Raw genomic sequence first — 18,836 nt, 5'->3', positions numbered from 1 at the left:
ATTCCCAGATGGCCAAAATATGTTGTGACCATTCATAGCAGAAAGAGTGAAGGTGTGTTTACAATGTAATTTCTAAAAATTAGCAGTCTATATCAGGTGACTTAGTTAATTCCTCCTTAAGTATGTTATAGATTTGCAGGGAAGTGTATTTTTAAAAAACCCAATTTTTATAAATAATCAGAAGTTGAATATGTTTTATTATTGCAGTCATGTAAATGGTTTTGTTTATTACCTTGTACGTGCTGTACTGTTTTATGTGAAGAGTGATTCAGGGATGTTGTGCTTCAATCTGTTCTTCCTAAGGCTATCATAATGAATTCAAAGCATATGGTATTGATTTTTGACAGTTCTGCCTCAAGAGCTATCATGAATTATTGGTTTTGTATTTTATTTTAGGATTTTAGGCTCCTCGTGTTTCAGAAGCGTGTCTGATGGAAGTGCCTGTGTCTCTCTCTAATCAGCCATGTGGCCTAAGGAGTAGGCATGCAGCAGTTGATTAAGTTGACATTTGGTATTAATAGCTTAGAGACTCTTAACATCATAATGTGTTTATCCATTTTAGATTTTAGGTGAAGGCAATTTTGACTGATGTTTCATAGCTAATAAGTGTTAGTGCTGGCTTCAGAACCGGGCAGCCTGGCTAGAATCCTACACACTGAACCCCTCTCCTCTACTGCTTCCAAGATGCGTGGCCTGGTTGAGTTCCCTCCATCCCTTTGCTGAATCTCATCTGCATCTTTTGACAGTAGGAGCCCTGTGTGATGTGGAGTCATTGTCCATCTGGAACAGCAAGCCCTCAGCTTCATCTCTTATGAGCTGAGTCTCTTATGAGTTGAATGACGTTAGGGAGTAATTTGAGCTCTCTAAGCATCAGTTTATTCTTCCATGAAATGGGGATAATAGTTCCCACCCTCCTGCCTCCCTAGGTAGTTGCATTGACCAGCTGGTTTTATTCATCCTTCTCTTGCCAGGACATGGCATCTTGCCTGACACATTGTAGGCACTTTACAAATGTGAGTTTCTCTGCCCTCCTTCTCTTCTAGAAGCAGGGCTTTGGTTCAGAGTTAGATGTCTCATGGGACACCTAACGGAACAAGTCACTCCTTGGATATAGTCAGGAAACTAAAATAAACACAGCAAGGGAACTACTCATTATATCCCTTATATCCTTCGCTGTCATTCCTTCTTTTCACAGTAAACAGAACTGAGCTCGGACTGTCTGCGGAAAGACTCAAAAGTTCTGTTCCCAGAAGGAAGGGAGAAGGATTCCATTCCTACTTAATGGACCACCGGCGTTCTTGCAGCATAGAATAAGAGCTGGTCACACCAAACTGCATGGACTGGGAGGGCTTGATGGAAGTTTAAGATTTGTGATGTTATGATTGTTATGATTAGATAAATTAACAAAAAGACTAGAAGGCCCTTACAGGAATGAAGAACGCATAGCAGGAGTAAAGTGTGCAGGTAGGAAGAAGCCCACGTACCTCGTGGGCTCTAACACTTATTTTTCAGCCTTCTCTTCAGTGTTACAGTAAAGACAGTCCACTGACTGAACTGATTATATTCTGAAAAGCTCAGGACAGACAGGGAGTCTGAGTTCAGGACATCCTGGGAGGTGTCAGGGGCCCAGGGCTGCCTCGACGCCAGATTTAATAAGAATGTTTTGTGAAGCTGAACTGAATTCTCAGAGCCTAACACTTCAGTCTCGGGAAACGGAGGCATTTATAGAATCTTACTTCTTCATTTTCTTTCAAGGCCTACCACGTAGGCTTTTCCCCCAGTCAACGAAGAGTCTGCAGCTCAACATCTGTCCCCATCTCCCCGCTGACATTATCCTTATCCCAGTGGTTCCCTAGTTGCCAAACCTGATGGATATGTTTGTGTCCTTACCTTACATGGCCTTTCTGCCACATTCGACACTGCATCTCCTTCTCTCTCCTTGAAACTCTCTTTCCTTATGTTCTGTGACAGGGGTTATCACACTGCAGCCCCACTGGCCAATTCTGGCCCTCCACCTGTCTTTGTAAATAAAATTATATCAGAACACAGCCACAGTCATTCATTTGTGTTTTATCTTTGGCTGCTTTCATACTACACAGCAGAGTTATGTTGTTCTAACAGAGACCCTAAGGCCTGCGAAGCCTAAATTATCTGCTCTGGTCCTTTGTAGGAAAAATTTGCTAATCTGCATTCTATAACTTCACTCTCCCCTGGTTTTCTCCCCCGCTATTTGGCTCTGCTGAACCCTGTTGCTGGGAGAACATGTAAGAGCCAGTTCTAAGGTAAGGTTGTAAAAGCTCTGGTCAAAAAAATACTTGAAGTATTGGAGAAACTGTACCCCCTTCTCTGCTACCTGATTGAAGAAATAGTGCCTGAGATTTCTTTAAAAAGAAAAAATTGAAACTTCCCCTAATAAATAGAATTGTCGTGAACAGATGCGTTGCATTATCTGGTACAGTTTTCATGAGCAGCTCCGTTTTACAGATGGGAAAACAAACGGAAGCCCAGAGATTGCAGTGGTTTGCCGGTGATCACACAGTGAAGAAATCGCCTAATCACCACACCAGACTGCCTCCAGGGGGCACTGCTGTTTCAGAGCCAACACCAAATGAAAAGACACAAGATGTTTTTGAGCATATAAATGCAGTGTGTGGGGCTGGGTGAGTTTTCCAAAGGTTAGCTCTGCAGTTTTGGAATGCAAGATCACATTAGAAAGCTAGCGAAGCCTGGAGAAAAACACCCAACAAACCATGACTCTGCAGAACAACCTTATGACATCCAGAGAGCTCTTTCTGAACACCATGTTGCAATCCTGATGCAGCCAGGGCTCTTTGGCTCTGCTGGTCACATTCTGGGCTAGTGGGCGCCTGTGAAGCAGGTGTATACAGAATTAAACAGAATCAGAGCAGGTTGGCTCTAGCACGTTGTGCTGTCAGTGGACACTATGAATGAGCCCTTGGTAATTTGAAAAGAGAGTCATTCCAGAGGCATATGAGGAACTGTGCATGGACTCAGGCTCTTTCTTCTTCTGTCTGCCCTACTGAATTCTGACCTCGTGGTGTGTGAAGGTGGCTTGGTCGTCTACCTCTGTTAGTGGGACCAGTGTGTGCGAGGGAAGCTTGTTGGACCTGTGCGTGATTTTCAAGCCCCACTGAGCCATCACCTTTGAGGGAGAAAAGCGTCCAGCATCGTGGTCCCAAAGTGTGAGGAGCCCTGGGGGTGTGTGTGGGGTGGGCGATGCCTGTGGGGATGGTGGTAAGGCACAGGAAGAACTTCAAGGGTGACAATAAATAAAGTCAAGCAAAGAGTACACGATGTGTAAGTTTTAAACACTTAGATTCACCAAGTAGCAGAAGTGGGAGCAGACCAGGAGGAGTGTCTTAGGGACCTGAGGCCAGGAGCAAGCTGCGATCCCCGTGGTTGAAGGGAGCAGCAGGAACAGTGCTGTGGGCAGGGCTGTAACAGCAATACCCCATGTACCAGGTAAGGACCTCCACGTGGGAAGGGCCATTTCAGAGACTTGGTTACCTGGGAATCCAAAAACATTCTCCTCTTGCTTCACAGGTGTAGAACTCATTTTGAACAAGCACCCATACAAAGTTGTGTTTTTATTATTTTATTTTATGTTTTGCCTGTTTGAGCCAAACTTACATACTTTGGAATTATTAAAATAGGGGTTGTCATTCTGGGATTGATCCATTCTGTAGGCAATATACTCATTTTTCAGGGTTTCTTTGGCCTAAAATTCTATTAAAAGCCAAGCATGAAAGATGACTTCTTTTCCCCAAAGAAATTTTCTGTCCGGGGGGCAGACAGAGACGTGTACCATCAACTGTGGCACAAGGTAGACCTCAGTGAGAGCTGTGATCAAAGTACAGGAGTAACAAGGAAAAAGGGAGAAAGATGAACTCTCGCTCAAGGGATTTGAGAATGCTGTTTTCTTATCTCTGTTTCATTTCTTCATTCTTTTCCTGCAGCTGCCTAAATGTGGATGTTCCAAAATTCTGCCTTTTCTTTCTTGTGTATTGACCCTGGTGGAAATCCTAACAATTCTCCTGGCTTCTCTTTTGGTCTCTGCCTTTTTAATTTTTTACTGCGGTGAATACATATAATGTGAGATCCACTGTCTTAAACATTGTAAGTGTCTGGGAAAGTATGGTTAACTTCAAGCATAGTTGTGCAGCAGATCTCTGGAACTTTTTCATCTTGTCCAAATGAAACTGTACTCATTGAATGGTGACTCCCTGTCTCCCCCTTTCTCCTGCCCCTGGCAACCATCATTCTACTTTCTGTTTCTAAGAGTTGACTACTCTAGATACCTCATGTAAGTGGCATCATACACTATCTTTTTGTGAGGACTTAGTTCACTTGGCTCAATATCCTCATGTTAGTGGCATCATACAGTGTTTGTCTCTTTGTGACTGACTTATTTCACTTGGTGTAATATCCTCAGGGCTCATCCGTGTGTTGCGTATTGCAGAATTTTCTTCTTTGATATGGCTGAATAATATTCCTTTGAATGTATGTACCACGTTTTGTTTGTTCATTAATTCAATGATGCATACTTAGGTTGTTTCCATATCTTGGCTGTTGTGAATAATGCTGCAATGAATACAGGGTGCAAATATCTCTTCAGGACCCCGACTTCAATCCTTTTGGATAAATACCTAGAAGTGGGATTGCCGGGCCATGTGGTAGTTCTATATTTAATTTTTTTGAGGAACCCGTATACTCTTTTCTGTAATGGCTGAACTGTTTTACGTCCCTACCAGCAGCATACGAGAGTTCTAATTTCTCCACATCTTTGCCAACATTTGTGGTTTTGTATGTTTTGGAAATTGGACATCCTCGTGAGTGTGCAGTAATATTTCATTGAAGTTTTGATTTGCGTTTCCCTGATGATCAGTGATGTTGAGTATATTTTCATATGCCTGTTGGCCATTTGTATGTCTTCTTTGGAGAAATGTCTGTTTAAGTCTTTTGCCCAGGTTTTAATTGGGTTATTTGGTTTTTTCCTATTGTGTTCTAGGGAGTCTTTGAGACTTTGACCCCAAATCTCCATGCCCCTACCTAGTGAACTCTACGCACGTCTTCTGCTACTCCTCAGCTTGATTCTTCTGTCCCAGCAAGTAAACTTCTCCCCACTCCCCTACTTCCTCGCTCAGCTCTTGCCACCCTTCTTTTGGTTTCTGAAAGATATTTAGACCCAACTCTGACACAGCTTCAAAATCCAGGTCAAGCTGAGTTTTCTGTGAATTCCTCCCTGACCACCCAGCGTTTGCTCTCCCTCTGCTGAGGTCTCTAGTATTTGTCCCTGTTGCTTCTGGGGCATTTGGCAGGGACTGCTGCCATGCATTGAAATGGGTATTACATGTGGGTATATTTTGTATTAACTGAACTACCACCTTAGTGGAAGGGAAGAGATTGTGTGTCCTCCAGAGGACCTTACAGAGCCCCTTGCCATACTGTAAAGAGGCAGGAATCCTTAGAAAGGTGTGTGCATGTGTGTTCTAGGTATAGAAGACAGAACTGAACTTCAAGCCTGACGGTGCTCTGGCAACAGAAAGAGGACACGAGGGAGTCAAGTCCAAATGCACAGGCCACTGTCAATCCCAAGAGGGACAAATGGGCTGGACAGGGACAGGGACGAAAGACAAAGGTCAGTGACCAAGACCTTTGTAGCAAGTTGGGATTGGAATAGACAAGCAGGTTTACAGGGGAAGGTCATTACTATAATCTGAGGCATGCTGTACTGGATTTTGGCAGGAAGGGGGTGACCAGGTGTGTGCTGGGAGCCAGAGAGAAGCTGAGTCCACCTCACAGTTCTGCAGGTAGTCAGAACATCTGCTGATAGCAGAGGCCAGCTGAGCTGGCAGTCTGATCTTCTCTACCCTGAACACCGTGTTTGGAGAATTCATGGCTTCCAACCCTGTTGTATCTTGCCGGCAATGCTATGTGTATGATTAGTCCGCAACTAAGCTGTAGGTCACCCAGAAGCCCCCAGGACAGCTGTCAGGAGGCCAGGGCTCAGTACAGGGAGGCCACAGGGCAGACCACTGGGTTGGACATGTGATGTGGCTCTTGTGCTGACACTGGTACCCCCTGCTCCTTGCCAGGGGCTGGAGGACCATTCCCTCATGGAGATCCTTCACCTAGTGACCTTTATTGCCGTCTTCCTGGGAGTCCCCACACACCCTTACCTTAATTGGGTTTCTGTAGCCTCCAGGACCCTGCCTCCCACCTTGAGCTCCAGCATTCTGTCCTTATAATGTCACAGCCAGTTCTGGTCTTTGTGTTACTTGAGACGGTTCTAGCCAGAGGACTAGATGTGGGTCCCCGTCTTGTACCTTTGGAATGTCCCTGAGTAGGTCAAAGCCTGCTCTCACAGTCTCGGCAGCTTGGCTTTGCCTCTCCAATGGGAGGGGGAAGGAGGAGGGAGTAGGCTGTCTGAACTGCTTAGTACACCTAACAGCAGTCTCTTTCTGCTCACTGACCCTGAGAACAGCTCTGTCCTTTATGGCCCCTCCTTGATCCTCTCCCGCCCTCCAACTGTCATTATCCTGGGGCATTGTTTTCTAAACCTGACAGGTATGGAGAATCACCAGGATGCTAGACAAAAGAAGGCCCTATCTGGAGATTCTCTTTATTTAACTAAGTATGAATGGGGTTTGGGAATCTGGCACTTTTGTACAGATGTATGTGAAAAATCTGTTGGAAGGATGAATAAGAGACTTACTGAGTTGCTGAGTAAGTTTTATTTCCTTTTTTGCTTTTTGTATATGAAGGGTCATACATTGTTTTTAGAAATCAGAGGAAGAATAGATATCGTTGCAAAACAAAGAAGACATCCATTTCAGGATGAAACATTTCTTTCAGAAACATTAACATTTCTTTCAGAAACGTTAATCCTCTGAATTTGTTCCTCTTTTCTGCAGGGGGACTGGATCTCATCTTCATGCCAGGCCTTGGGTTTGACAAACATGGCAACCGACTGGGAAGGGGCAAGGGCTACTACGATGCCTACCTGAAGCGCTGTTTGCAGCATCAGGAAGTGAAGCCCTACACCCTGGCATTGGCTTTCAAAGAACAGATTTGCCTCCAGGTCCCAGTGAATGAAAATGACATGAAGGTAGATGAAGTCCTTTACGAAGACTCCTCAGCATCTTAAATCTGGATAATTACAGCCAAATAATTAGTGTTTTATATGAGAGTAAAGCAAATTATGTCTATTTTTGCCTTGTCAAAAATTAAAATTGTAATTATAAAATACCTTATATAAAACCGTCTTTAAAAACAAATAGAAGTGTGAATAGTAGACTATTAATTAAAATGGAGGCTGTCATCCTAAGATTTTCAACTTAACTTCCTGGTGTTAATGTGACAAGTTTATCTGTCTGCTTTGCAATTTGAGTTAAATATTTATGAGGAACTATGCTCCGACTGAGTGCAAGAGGAAGGTAAAGTCGCTGGGAGTGGACACCGTATTTCATTATGTCCTGTCGTGACCTGGTCAGTCTCTGGCAGGCACGTGGAGACTTGGGGACTATTAATTGATTTGTTGGTATTTGTCTGGATACAGAATTTCCTAAGGCTATCATCTGACTTCATCATGACTTCCTTTACTCGGTCTTGAATTTTCTGTTGGACACTTGTAGCTTTTGGTGCTAAGTGGAGGGAAACATTTTATGATGTAAATACTTCCACTCCACTGATGGGTTACTATCACTGCGTGTGTCAGTCCCTGATGAATTTCAGATCTGCTGTCTTATTAGTTAGAAATTATTTCTGTTTACTCATGGTTTCTGCTTTGAAAATGAAATTTGCTGTGGGTTGAAAGTTGGCAGATGACAACAACACAGCTAGGGAGCAATCATTTTGTTGTGGGGAGGATTTGGTCATCCCCAGAAACCCAGGAGTCTTCATAGTCACGGCTCTCTTACACCCCAATGTCCATCCTGTCACCAGGTCTTGTTGATTTTGCCTCTGAAATGCCTCTTAAATCTATATTCTCCCTTAGATTGCCCTGTCGCTCCTTCTATCCTGCCTTTTAGCATGTCTGAGCTGGACTAGGCAGGAGTGTCACACCTGCTTCCTTTGCCTTCCGTCCTGCCTCTTCCCATTTATTTCTCAAGCGGCAGTCACACTGATCTTAGAACACACGAATCTAATCGTGCAGCACCCCCGACTAAGATCTTTCAGTGGCTCTTCAGAGCCTCCTGGGTAGCAAACAGCTGGCTTCTTTTGTATACAAAGCCTCTTAAGAAAGGTCTCCTCGCCTACTTTTTCTAGGCTCTTCTCTCCCCAGTCTCTCATTCTCCTGTAACACGGACTGAGCACTGCAGGCCTCTCCTGCCCTTTGCACATTGTAAGCATTGCATTTCTTTCTGTCTGAAATGCTTTCTTCTTTTGTTCATCTGGAAGACTGTTTACCCTTGAAGACTCAGCACTACCATCACCTGTGAAGTCCTTTGCTAGGGTGAGTGCCTTTCCCAGGCAGGGTGAGTGTTCCTTCTCTTGTCTGGATGGCCCCGGCCATTGATCTGCTTATCATGTTGTCTTAGGTATCGAGTTAATTTGTTGTCATATTTGTCCCCTTCACCATACTGTGAGCTCCAAAGAAAAGAATTGATCTTTATACTTCTTATACTTAGTAGACAGCTAGACATATAGTACATGTGTGTGATAATTTTTTAATGAATTAATTGACTACATTGGAAGTGTCTCATTCAAAACACTCATCCGTTATTCTTTGGATAATAGCATAGATTTGATATTTTATGTGCAAAAGTAAAAACATTTGAAAAATATCAGTTAGGCTAAATGTGAATTTGTACAGTAAATTATGCACAGTGAGAAATGGGAAGGAAGCCTAATTCCTAAAAGCTATGAAGTCACGTTATTGTACCGGTTAAAAATAGTGTTAAGTATTGTTTCGACTGTAAGGCTAAAGTGAATGTTGATGTAGCTGACATGACTGTTGGTCTGAAATGGTTGAGCAGTAAAATTCCTGACCTGCTACAGGTCTCGAAAGTTTAGCACTGTTGAACTCAGTCTGCGTTATCCTTTTATCAGATCAGAGCATTTAAAAACCACCCTGCCAGCTCCTCAAGTGCAGAAAGAATGCAGAATTAACTGGCCAGAAAATGCAGGGTGCTGAGATTCAGGAAAGTCAGAGAGGGCCACAGAGTCTTTGGCCTGAAAAGGCGAGCACTCCCTAGTGGTCAGTAATGCACAGTAGCCTTTGTGCAGAGGGTGTTGGAAGGGAGAAGATGCCCCTATGATGCGGGTGATGACAACATTGTAACTCTGATTAGGGCATAAACAGAGACTGAGGACAGGGCCTTGGGCTCAGGAGGAAAGCACTTCAGCACCGACCAACATGAAGCGAGAATGATGAGCATCTCAGATGAGGGGACAATCCGGGTAGAAGAGAAATAGCAACTGGCTCTGTACAAAAACAATTTCAGATATTGGGAAACTGGAAATGTATCAGGGCCTCAACATGGGTCAGTGTTTGCTGTATGTACCATGGAACTGTGCTTAATTTAATTAGAAAGTAAACTCTATAAAAGTTCTAGTCAAGAGCATTACACATTTAATCACGAAGTCTTACTGACTAGGAGAGTGGTAAATGTGTCTAGATGTGAGTGTCTTGCTGCAGAAGCTCAGTTCCTGGTCCCCGTTTTTTTTTTTTTTTTTTTACCCAGGCTGGAGTGCAATGGCGCGATCTCGGCTCACCGCAACCTCTGCCTCCTGGGTTCAGGCAATTCTCCTGCCTCAGCCTCCTGAGTAGCTGGGATTACAGGCACGCACCACCACACCCAGCTAATTTTTTGTATTTTTAGTAGAGACAGCATTTCACCATGTTGACCAGGATGGTCTCGATCTCTTGACCTCGGATCACACTGCTCTTTAATCGTATGTTTACATGCTTAATTTCTTCACTCTCCTACGATCTCCTCAAAGGCAAATTCTCTGCCAAATTCATGGTTTATCCCAGTATCTACCACAGACACACAAAGGCCGATAAATTCTCGATGAAGGAATGAACCAGTCTGAATGTTGCCCTGCCTGTGCTGTGCACTTGCTCGTTTTTATGTTGGCTGCTGTTTGCTGCTAAGATTCTGTCCCCTCAGCATTGTCTCAGGCTTGGATTATTCCAGAACAAGGTTCCTGGTACTGCATTGCGTTGCGTGCGGCTGTCCATATGTGTGTGTTGTGTTGTCTGTGCTACTTTTCCTTCTCAGTGCTCTCTTTTTTGCTTTTCTTAGTTGTCTTCTTCCCTGTTCCTGGGAGGTCATAGACCTCTTCCTCTTCAATGGTAGTTTCCAATCCCAATAAGCACCCACTCCAAATATGTGTATTTATATGCTTAAAGTAATGATATGTTTTTCTGAGTAATAACATACATCATAAAATATACACACAAGAGATGAGATAATGTTGAAATAGAATATATGGTATATAATTTATAATATACTTATTTATATATTTTATATATAATGTATACTTATATATATGTATACATATATAAATATAAATATTCTATATATAAGTATTCTATATATAAATAGAATATGATATATAATTTCTAATATGCTTATTTATGCCAAAGTAAATACAGAAAAATTTATATATAAAATATATATAAAATATATACTTATTTATACATGTATATTTATATATAAATTTATATATTTATATGTATATTTATATATAAATTTATATCTTAAATAGAAATAAAAATATATATTATTTATAAATTTATATATAAATATACATAAAATATAAATAAATTTATATTTAATATAAAAATTTATATATAAATATATAAATTTCTATACAAATATACATGTATAAAGTATACATTTACATATGTATAAAATATATGTATATATTTATACATATATAATAAGTATAAATACTCATTTTTAAAAAGAGCAATATGATTACCAGAGCAGCGTGAGATAATGTTGAAGTAGAATATATTATATAATTTATAATATACTTTTTAAAAAGCAGTATTTTTAGATGAATTTTTTGACATTTACTGTTTTTGAAAATCTTATTTTAACACCTTTTGAATGATTCAGAATTCTGCTTCTAATTTTAGTTTTTATCAGTATTTGGTTTTAAGGGCTATTAGAGCTGAAAAAGATACCTTCCGGAGCAGCAGATTCAGATGGAAGGAAAACTATACCTACTAAAATTTTCAGTCCTATTTACCAGTTTTGCAAAGATAAGTTTTTAATTTAAATCCAGCTAGGAAATACCCATTTTCCTGATGTGAATCTGGTATTTTTGCATGTTCACCAGAGGTGCTGCACATTTTACTTTGTTATCAAGTAGGAACAGGAGTTTGAGGTTACAGTGAGCTATGATTGCACCACTGATCTCCAGCCTGGGTGACAGAGCGAGACCCCGTCTCAAACAACAACAGCACATAAAAAACAAATAGGTTCGAAGCTTATTGAAATTCTTTCAGATTTTAAATCTAGTTGGGAAAATTCTGCTTACAAGTGTTTTGGTTGTGTAGATGTGAAAGTAGGTGTCACACTATTAATAGTTTTTGGCAACGTAGTCATATAATGATGAAAATATTTCCAAATAACCATTTTTATATGCACGCACCATACAAGTCTCTGAAAGTAGTTCCTTTCTGTCTCAGTGATGAAATATAAATTTCACTCTGAAAATTCAAATGAGATGTATTTATTTCTTTGGAGTTTACCAGCAGCCATTTACAACCACAGAAAGGTCAGAAAATTTGGAATACTTGCCCTTTGTGCAAAAAACACAGGTAAAACTCATCTTTAAGTTTACAGCTCTTTTTTATTTATTTATTTTTAGACAAGAGTCTTGCTGTGTCACCCAGGCTGGAGAACAATGGTGCAATCTCGGCTCACTGCAGCCTCTGCCTCTTGGGTTCAAGCGATTCTCCTGCCTCAGCCTCCCAAGTAGCTGGGACTACAGGCCCCCACCACCATGCCTGGCTAATTTTTGTACTTTTAGTAGAGATGTGTTTCACTGTGTTGGCCAAGCTGGTCTTGAACTCCTGACCTTGTGATCTGCCCACCTCGGCCTTCCAAAGTGCTGGGATTATAGGCATGAGCTACCATGCCCGGCCAGTTTACAGGTCTTTTAAAAGTATTTTACCTTGAGATGATCAGAGAAATTTAAGTGAATCGAAGTATTGTTCATGGGTACTTCCTATTGCATCCCAAAGACTTATAAATATTCTACTATAAAGGTCTTAATTTTATAAGATTTGTATCACTGATACCCCTAGCACATGGGATGTTTTGCCTGTAAATTATTTAGTAATGCTATTGCTGAATTCTTAATGTGGAATCCACCAGCATTTATATATATATACACACACAGCGTCTCTTTCTGTTGCCCAGGCTGGAGTGCAGCGGCGCCATCTCGACTCCCTGCAACTTCTGCCTCCTGGGTTCAAGCGATTCTCCGCCTCAGCCACCTGAGTAGCTGCTGTTACAGGAGTGTGCTACTGCACCCCGCTAATTTTTGTATTTTCAGTGAAGATGGGGTTTTGCCATGTTTCTCAGGCTGGTCTTGAGCTCCTGGCCTCAAGTGATCCACCCACCTCAGCCTTCCAGAGTGCTGGAATTCCAAGGGTGAGCCACTGTGCCTGGCCCCATATCACCTTTAAAAAAACATGTCAGTCAAAGTAGCCATTCCATCAGGGATTAGACTTAGTCTACTCAAAAAACAAACTTTTTTTTTTTTTAAGGTGGATTAATTTTGAGAAATATATCCTCACTACTTCATCTCTACTTTAATGCCTTTCTTCCTGCAGTGATACTGTAAGAGAAGACATGTCAGAAACATCTCTCCTTCTACTCAACCTCATGCCCTGAAAAACTTGTTCCTGTACTTATCTCTTCAGATGGTCAGTAGTGTTTTCTACTTCTCATTCAATGTATTTCCTGACAAATGATGCATCAGGGCTTTTTTTCCCCCTAGTTTTACCAGTATTTCATCCGTATTTCCATGGCATGAAGCACAAGTATTTTTTCAATGGTATGTTACTTTTTGTCTTTTGCTATTAAGTGGGGAAACTTTTGAAAGGTTTATAAACATTTATATTTAGTGAGCATTGCTTAGCAAGTATTGGAGTTATCTCATGATGTTAAGTGTTGCTGAACACACTATGGAGGCTTGTCTCATTCCAGATCTGCAGCTTCTGCTAATTATGATGGCTTCACACTTTTCATTGCGTGTATCTGAAGAGTGAGGTCCATCATTAACTGTGGTGAAACACAGATACCTACTTAAAAAAATCTTTGTGCTAACAATTCAAAATTTTTGGCTGACTTCTTGGCAAAACTTAATGTTTCTTCCTGGCTGTTGAATAGCTTGCACCAGGAACAGAAGTATCAGCTAGTCTTGTCATTTTGCTTGCAATTACAGGCTCAGTATCTCCTCTCCGGAATCATGGGACCAAAAATCTTTTGGAATTTGGAATATTTGCATTATATATTTACTGGGAAAGCATCCCTAACTGAAAATCTGAAATCTGAAATGTTGCCGTGGACACTTCCTTTGGGCCTTACGGTGGCACTCAAAAAGTTTCGGGTTCTGCAGCATTTCAGATTTTGGCTTTTTGATTTGGAATGTTCAACCTATATCAGAATTATCCTTGGTCTGTTGTTTCTTTGCAAAAATCTTTTAAAGCTACTTGTACAGTGGCTTGATTTGGTAAAAACTACATCATAGGTAAGCCCTTGTGTCTGGGCACATCCTAGAAACTTCAATACCTCTCAATATGCTGAAGTCAACTAAACACCCCTTCCACATTATCCAACTCCTACACCCCCTTAACTCCCACCACAGCCTGTAAACTGTACCTGACATAGGACCTTCTGCTATGCAGATGGAGGCGGGGGCTGATGTCAATCTAAATTTTAACCTTTAGCAAAATGCAATTTCTTGTCTTTTGAAGATGAAAAGTAAAAATCAGTAGAGGTTCTAATGTCTTCTTCCCAAACCCCAATGGGTTAGGTTCACTGGTCACTCCACTCAGTGGCTCTGCTTGAGCTACAGGGTCATGGGCTCCATCAGTCCCTCCTCTGCTGTGTGTGCTGACTGTGTATATGTGTGTAGTCTCTTGTTGCTTCCGGACTCCTCACGATTTCTTCATCTTTCTGGTCCCCCAATGTCCCAGTACAAGCCTCCCTGTCTTCTGTCTGAGTGCTCTGGTTGGAGCTGTTATTTTGCCCACAGTGTTTGGGTGGTATAGCTTCTTTAAATTATTCTTTTAAGAACAGAGTGCCTTCAAGACTCCTGTCACCTACGAAACAACAGATCCCTTTCTTTTGGTCTTTTGTTTTCAGACTTCCCCTGGCTACTTGGATCTATGTGTGAGTAAATCAAAGGATTTCCAAGACTGGATTAAGCATTAGAAATACTTTTTAAGTCGCCTACTCTTCCAGTCCTCCACTCTCCTCTTTCCATTTTCTCCCTCTTCCCACCACCAGTTGCAATGGTTTTTCAGTTTTAATATTGAGGCTTATTATGACAACAGACCACATCATTGCCAACGAAAAATACATCTGAAGGAAAATCCATTGTATTTATTGCTTTGATTATTAAGTGTTTGTGAATGTCTTACTTATCCTTTTAGTCTTAAAACAGTATGTTCAATAATTGGCATCGCTTTCGATGCCAATTATTGTTTCAATGGTGAGTCAGATCCCAGAGTTGACTACTATAAATGGCAAACATTTCGTTTATCACTGAGAAATAATCTCTACAGGACTGAAAGGCAAAAAGTGTTTTCTATTTCCTCCCAAGCTTAGAGATAAAGAATACTATATTCGTCTGAAGATCTGGGTTGGCATACTGTGGAGGTGGAGCGTGTAGAAGGGAGACATTGCTCTAAGTCCTAAGTACTTGCTGTTCCTCAAATCTAGGGTAAGATAAGATAGCAAGTCCTGCTCCCTGTAGGTATGCTTAATATAAGAACCAGTGGATGGTAGAGATTAGTCATCTGTGTGGCCGTCTCCTCTAGGCCATCTTCTGTACTTCCATGATTATCTTCCTAAAACATAACTCTGCTCAAGCCACCTACCTGCTTAACAGCTTTTGATGGTTCTCTATTGCCCAAGGAATAAAGTCCAAACCCTTAGCTTGCAGATAGGGCCCTATCCAACCTGGTTACAACCTTGCCTTCTCTCTCTCTCTCTCTCCATCCCCATCTGTCCCCTCTGCACCTACGTGTTCTCTCTCTCTCTCTCTCTCTCTGCCCTTCAGACTAATAATGCTAGGTACCAACAATGCTGGGTGAAAACTAGATGTATACAATTGAATAGGAGAATTAGTATATAACAGGAAAAGTGTGTTAACAGATAGTGGATGGTTCAGGAATAGAAGACTCAGTGAACCACCAGAATATTCTAGAGAGTATTAACCTTTATTGGCATGTGGATCACCTGGGGATCTTGATAAAACGCAGATGCTGATTCAGTAGGTCTAGAGTGGTCTAGGGTGAGGCCTGAAATTGTGCATTTCTGACAAATCCTGGGTGCTGCTGTTGCTGCCCACTTTGATAAACGAGATTCTGGGCTGCATTGTTCGATGTGGAAGCCCCAGTTACATGGGGCAGTTTAAACGGAAATTGATTAAAATTAAATGAGATTTAAAACTTCCTTGGTAAGCAGTTAAGGTGGCAACCATCTTAACGGCTATGTAGGCTCATCTGGCTAGTGCCTACTGTACTGAATAGTGCTTTGTTTCCATCATTGCAGAAGGTTCTGTTGGATAGCGCTGTTTTCTAGAGCACTATTTTTCAAACTGTTCTCTGCGACTACCTATTAAATCAGAATCTCTGGGGCAAATTTGCATTTTACATAAATATCCCAGTGCCTTCTGCATGTTAAAATTAGAGGAATACTTCTATAAGGGATCCAAAGTCTGCTGTCCAGAGGTAAATTTAATGTGAGAATAGGCAAATATCACAGACAGACATGGGGCAGCTCAGCATGGGAATCATACCCAGTTTTTACAAGTGCGGCAGCTTTTTCCTGGCAGAGTTGACTTCTGATACCAAAGCTGCATAGGCAGCCTGGGCAACGTAGTGAGATCCCATCCCTACAAATTAAAAAAGTTAATTGGCCATGGTGGCATGTGCCTGTAGTGCCAGCTACTCAGGATGCCGAGGTGGGAGGATCGCTTGAGCCCAGATGGTTGAGGCTGCAGTGAACCGAGATTGTATCACTGCACTCCAGCCTGGGCATCAGAACGAGACCCCATCTCGCTAAAAAAAAAAAAAAAAAAAAAAAAAAAAAAAAAAAGAGCTACATAGAGGGGTGGAACTACAGTCCTCCAGCCAGTGGCATTCTGCAGCTGTCCCAGGTGTGTTCTCTGGTCTCATATGCCTTCTGGTCCTCCAGGTGCTAATATCTGGTGAGGACCAGAGCCTGCGTCTGGTTTCAAGGGTGACTCGCAACCCTGGAAAGTACAATCAAATTCTTCTTCTTTGGTCCTTAAAGGACCAAATCCTTTAAGGATGACTTCGGTCTATTAATAGTTCCATTTGAAGTGACCACTTGGCTAAATAGGTGATTGGCTGCATGCTCGCCCCACCAGACTGCAAATGTCACCCACACCCATGCTACTCTTGAGGGCTGCTCCAGACAGTCCACCACTGTCAGAGTTCTGCCGCTTCCCCAAGGGCTGGAAGTCACATGTCACATTCTCCCAGGAACTGCTGCTGCCGTCCTCCCAGGCCTGTAGTAGCACCAGGGTACCTGATTCTGCCAGGAGGGAGATTTCGTCTTTTGGCAAACAATTCCATGCTCTGAAGCAGCCTTTACTTGGCTTGGAACGGTGGCAGGGAATCGTGGGGGAGGGGAGGGAAAGTGTCACAGCACTCTTACAGTTACAAGTCCTCTTCCTTCAAACAATCTGCTTGATCTCTTATCTTTTCTAATACAGCCTGGAGAAGGATGGCGATGGTGACTGAGGAGCCATTCTGGCTCCCTGTTGGTGAATCCTGCATGGATGTGTGTTGGACACCCCTTGTCCGGCACCTACGTCCTTCCAGACCACATTTTCACTCCAGCTATTGGGTACAGCAAACTGGCTGCATACAGGCGAAGCCAGACAGCACTTCTCATCTGCATGACTGTCAACCCTGGAATGCCACACGTGAGTGAGACCCTTGCAAGGACCTTCTCAGTCATTCTGGTGCACGTGCAAACCTGGAAGTGTGTGGTAGTTAACACCTCAAGGAATGATGTTTGACCAGTGCAGATCAGAAGCCAGTGGATCAATGATCCTCTTTTCCAGCCTTGGGCAGACAATTCCAAGGGTGTTTTCTCCATCGTGCCTGAGAGGATTGCCAGGCTAGTAGCAGCGAACTTCTGTGCCCTTGGTGGCAACCAGGTGGATAATTCACCCTTGAATTGGCCTTCCCTCTTGTTCCCTCTTCCCAGTCCCTACTCCTGTTTTTTGGGGATCATTTCCCAAAATATACTTTCTGTGTGAAATTCCTCGTCCCAGGCACTGCTTTCTTTGGGACCCAGTCTAAAACAACATGTTAGCTCTCTTTAGAATATGGGGATACTTGTCCTTTATCGCCCTTGCTTTGCGTAAAACTCTAGAGACAAGAAGCCCCATCTCATATCCTTCTGCACATCGTTACTGGAAATGGAAAGCTGACAGTCATAGACTGATTGCCACGCAGAACCCCACTCTGCTTAACAGCTTGCACAGCGTTCCTGTTGATGTGAGTTCGTGTTCTTGTTCTGGTTTTTGAAGGAGGGGAGGTAACGTGAAGTGGACAGATAAACCTTGATTTAGATGTTGAAGAGGTTCTCTTAAGAGCAGGAGGTAAACTGGAGTCTAGTCTGAGATTACTTTGTATACGTCAATTACGGTTCTTTGCTTCAAGCAGAGACTAGAGTAAGAGAAAAGAGAGTTACTGGAAGGAGTGGTAGGTGCTGTGACATGCCTCCCGATTCCTCATTAGGAGGGAGGTATGCCCTCCTCCAGCTGCCAGCATGCTGGCTGCAGGTACCTCTGAGCTGAGGCCTCCCCTGCAATCGTTCTTGGCTAAACACGGTCACCTGCCCAAGGTTACAGTCCCGTCTTGATGGCTGCCTACATCCAACGTCTGGTCATTTTGGAGGTGCAAAGCCTCTGTTACTTCAAGGCAGGACAGTTCTGAAGGGCCAGCCTAGCTCCGGCTCCCCAGGAACTGGCTGAGGCCTATGTGCTGTGTACAGTTTCATTTTAGGTCCTGGTCTCTGCTCAGTCCTGCTTCCCTCCCTCCCTCCCTCACAGGTGTTATTCCTGGAAGCACTTTCCAGCAATCTTTCTGCACACAAATCCCCAGCTCCATCTTTTCCTGGGGAACTTGAACTACAACAGAATGATACTGGGGAGTTTGCAAAATCAAACTAAACATAGGCAGCAGGAAGGACACAAAGCAGGGGAGCCCCAGAAATCTCTCGGTGGTAGAAACTTTTAAACCTCTTAGGGTACCACCAGGGTATCTCTGCTAAATGTTTAAATCCCTGGAAGGGAGCCTCTGATTGGCCTCTTTTGAGTCAGGAATCAGGGCCCTGTGATCAGAACTACCTGGTGTACTAATGATTGCTTCCTATGTACCAGAAAGCCACCAAATATCATTCTTCCTCCTCTGAGTTCAGAACCACCTGATAGACAGACACAGGGGTCATATGGGGCTAGGTCAGAAGATCAGCTGGATAATGGATTGGTGGAAATAACTTACATCAGCTGGATAATGGATTGGTGGAAATAACAGACACTTCTACTCTCCAGCCAGTCATGAGCAGAACTGGCCAGAC

General features: G+C 42.6%; 1 protein-coding gene across 7 annotated transcripts in view; it reads left to right on the top strand.

The window, feature by feature from the left end:
- The window catches only part of MTHFS (methenyltetrahydrofolate synthetase), a 296,448-nt gene that overhangs the window by 33,549 nt on the left and 244,063 nt on the right, over positions 1–18,836 (top strand). For 4 of the 7 annotated variants that reach the window (XM_074399920.1, XM_074399924.1, XM_074399923.1 and 1 more), the window contains exon 3: positions 6,936–7,129. In XM_074399920.1, the coding sequence (XP_074256021.1) occupies positions 6,936–7,129 (194 nt within the window). Of the gene's footprint in view, positions 1–6,935; positions 7,304–16,959; positions 17,173–18,836 lie in introns of those variants that run through there. The other 3 variants (XM_039480074.2, XM_074399922.1, XM_074399921.1) reach the window with 2 other exon arrangements.

This window comes from Saimiri boliviensis, chromosome 5, assembly GCF_048565385.1.
Source record: "Saimiri boliviensis isolate mSaiBol1 chromosome 5, mSaiBol1.pri, whole genome shotgun sequence".
NCBI classification, from domain to species: Eukaryota; Metazoa; Chordata; class Mammalia; order Primates; family Cebidae; genus Saimiri; species Saimiri boliviensis.
The sequence above is the reverse complement of the archived record's forward strand: the minus strand, read 5'-3'. Positions and strand labels throughout refer to the sequence as shown.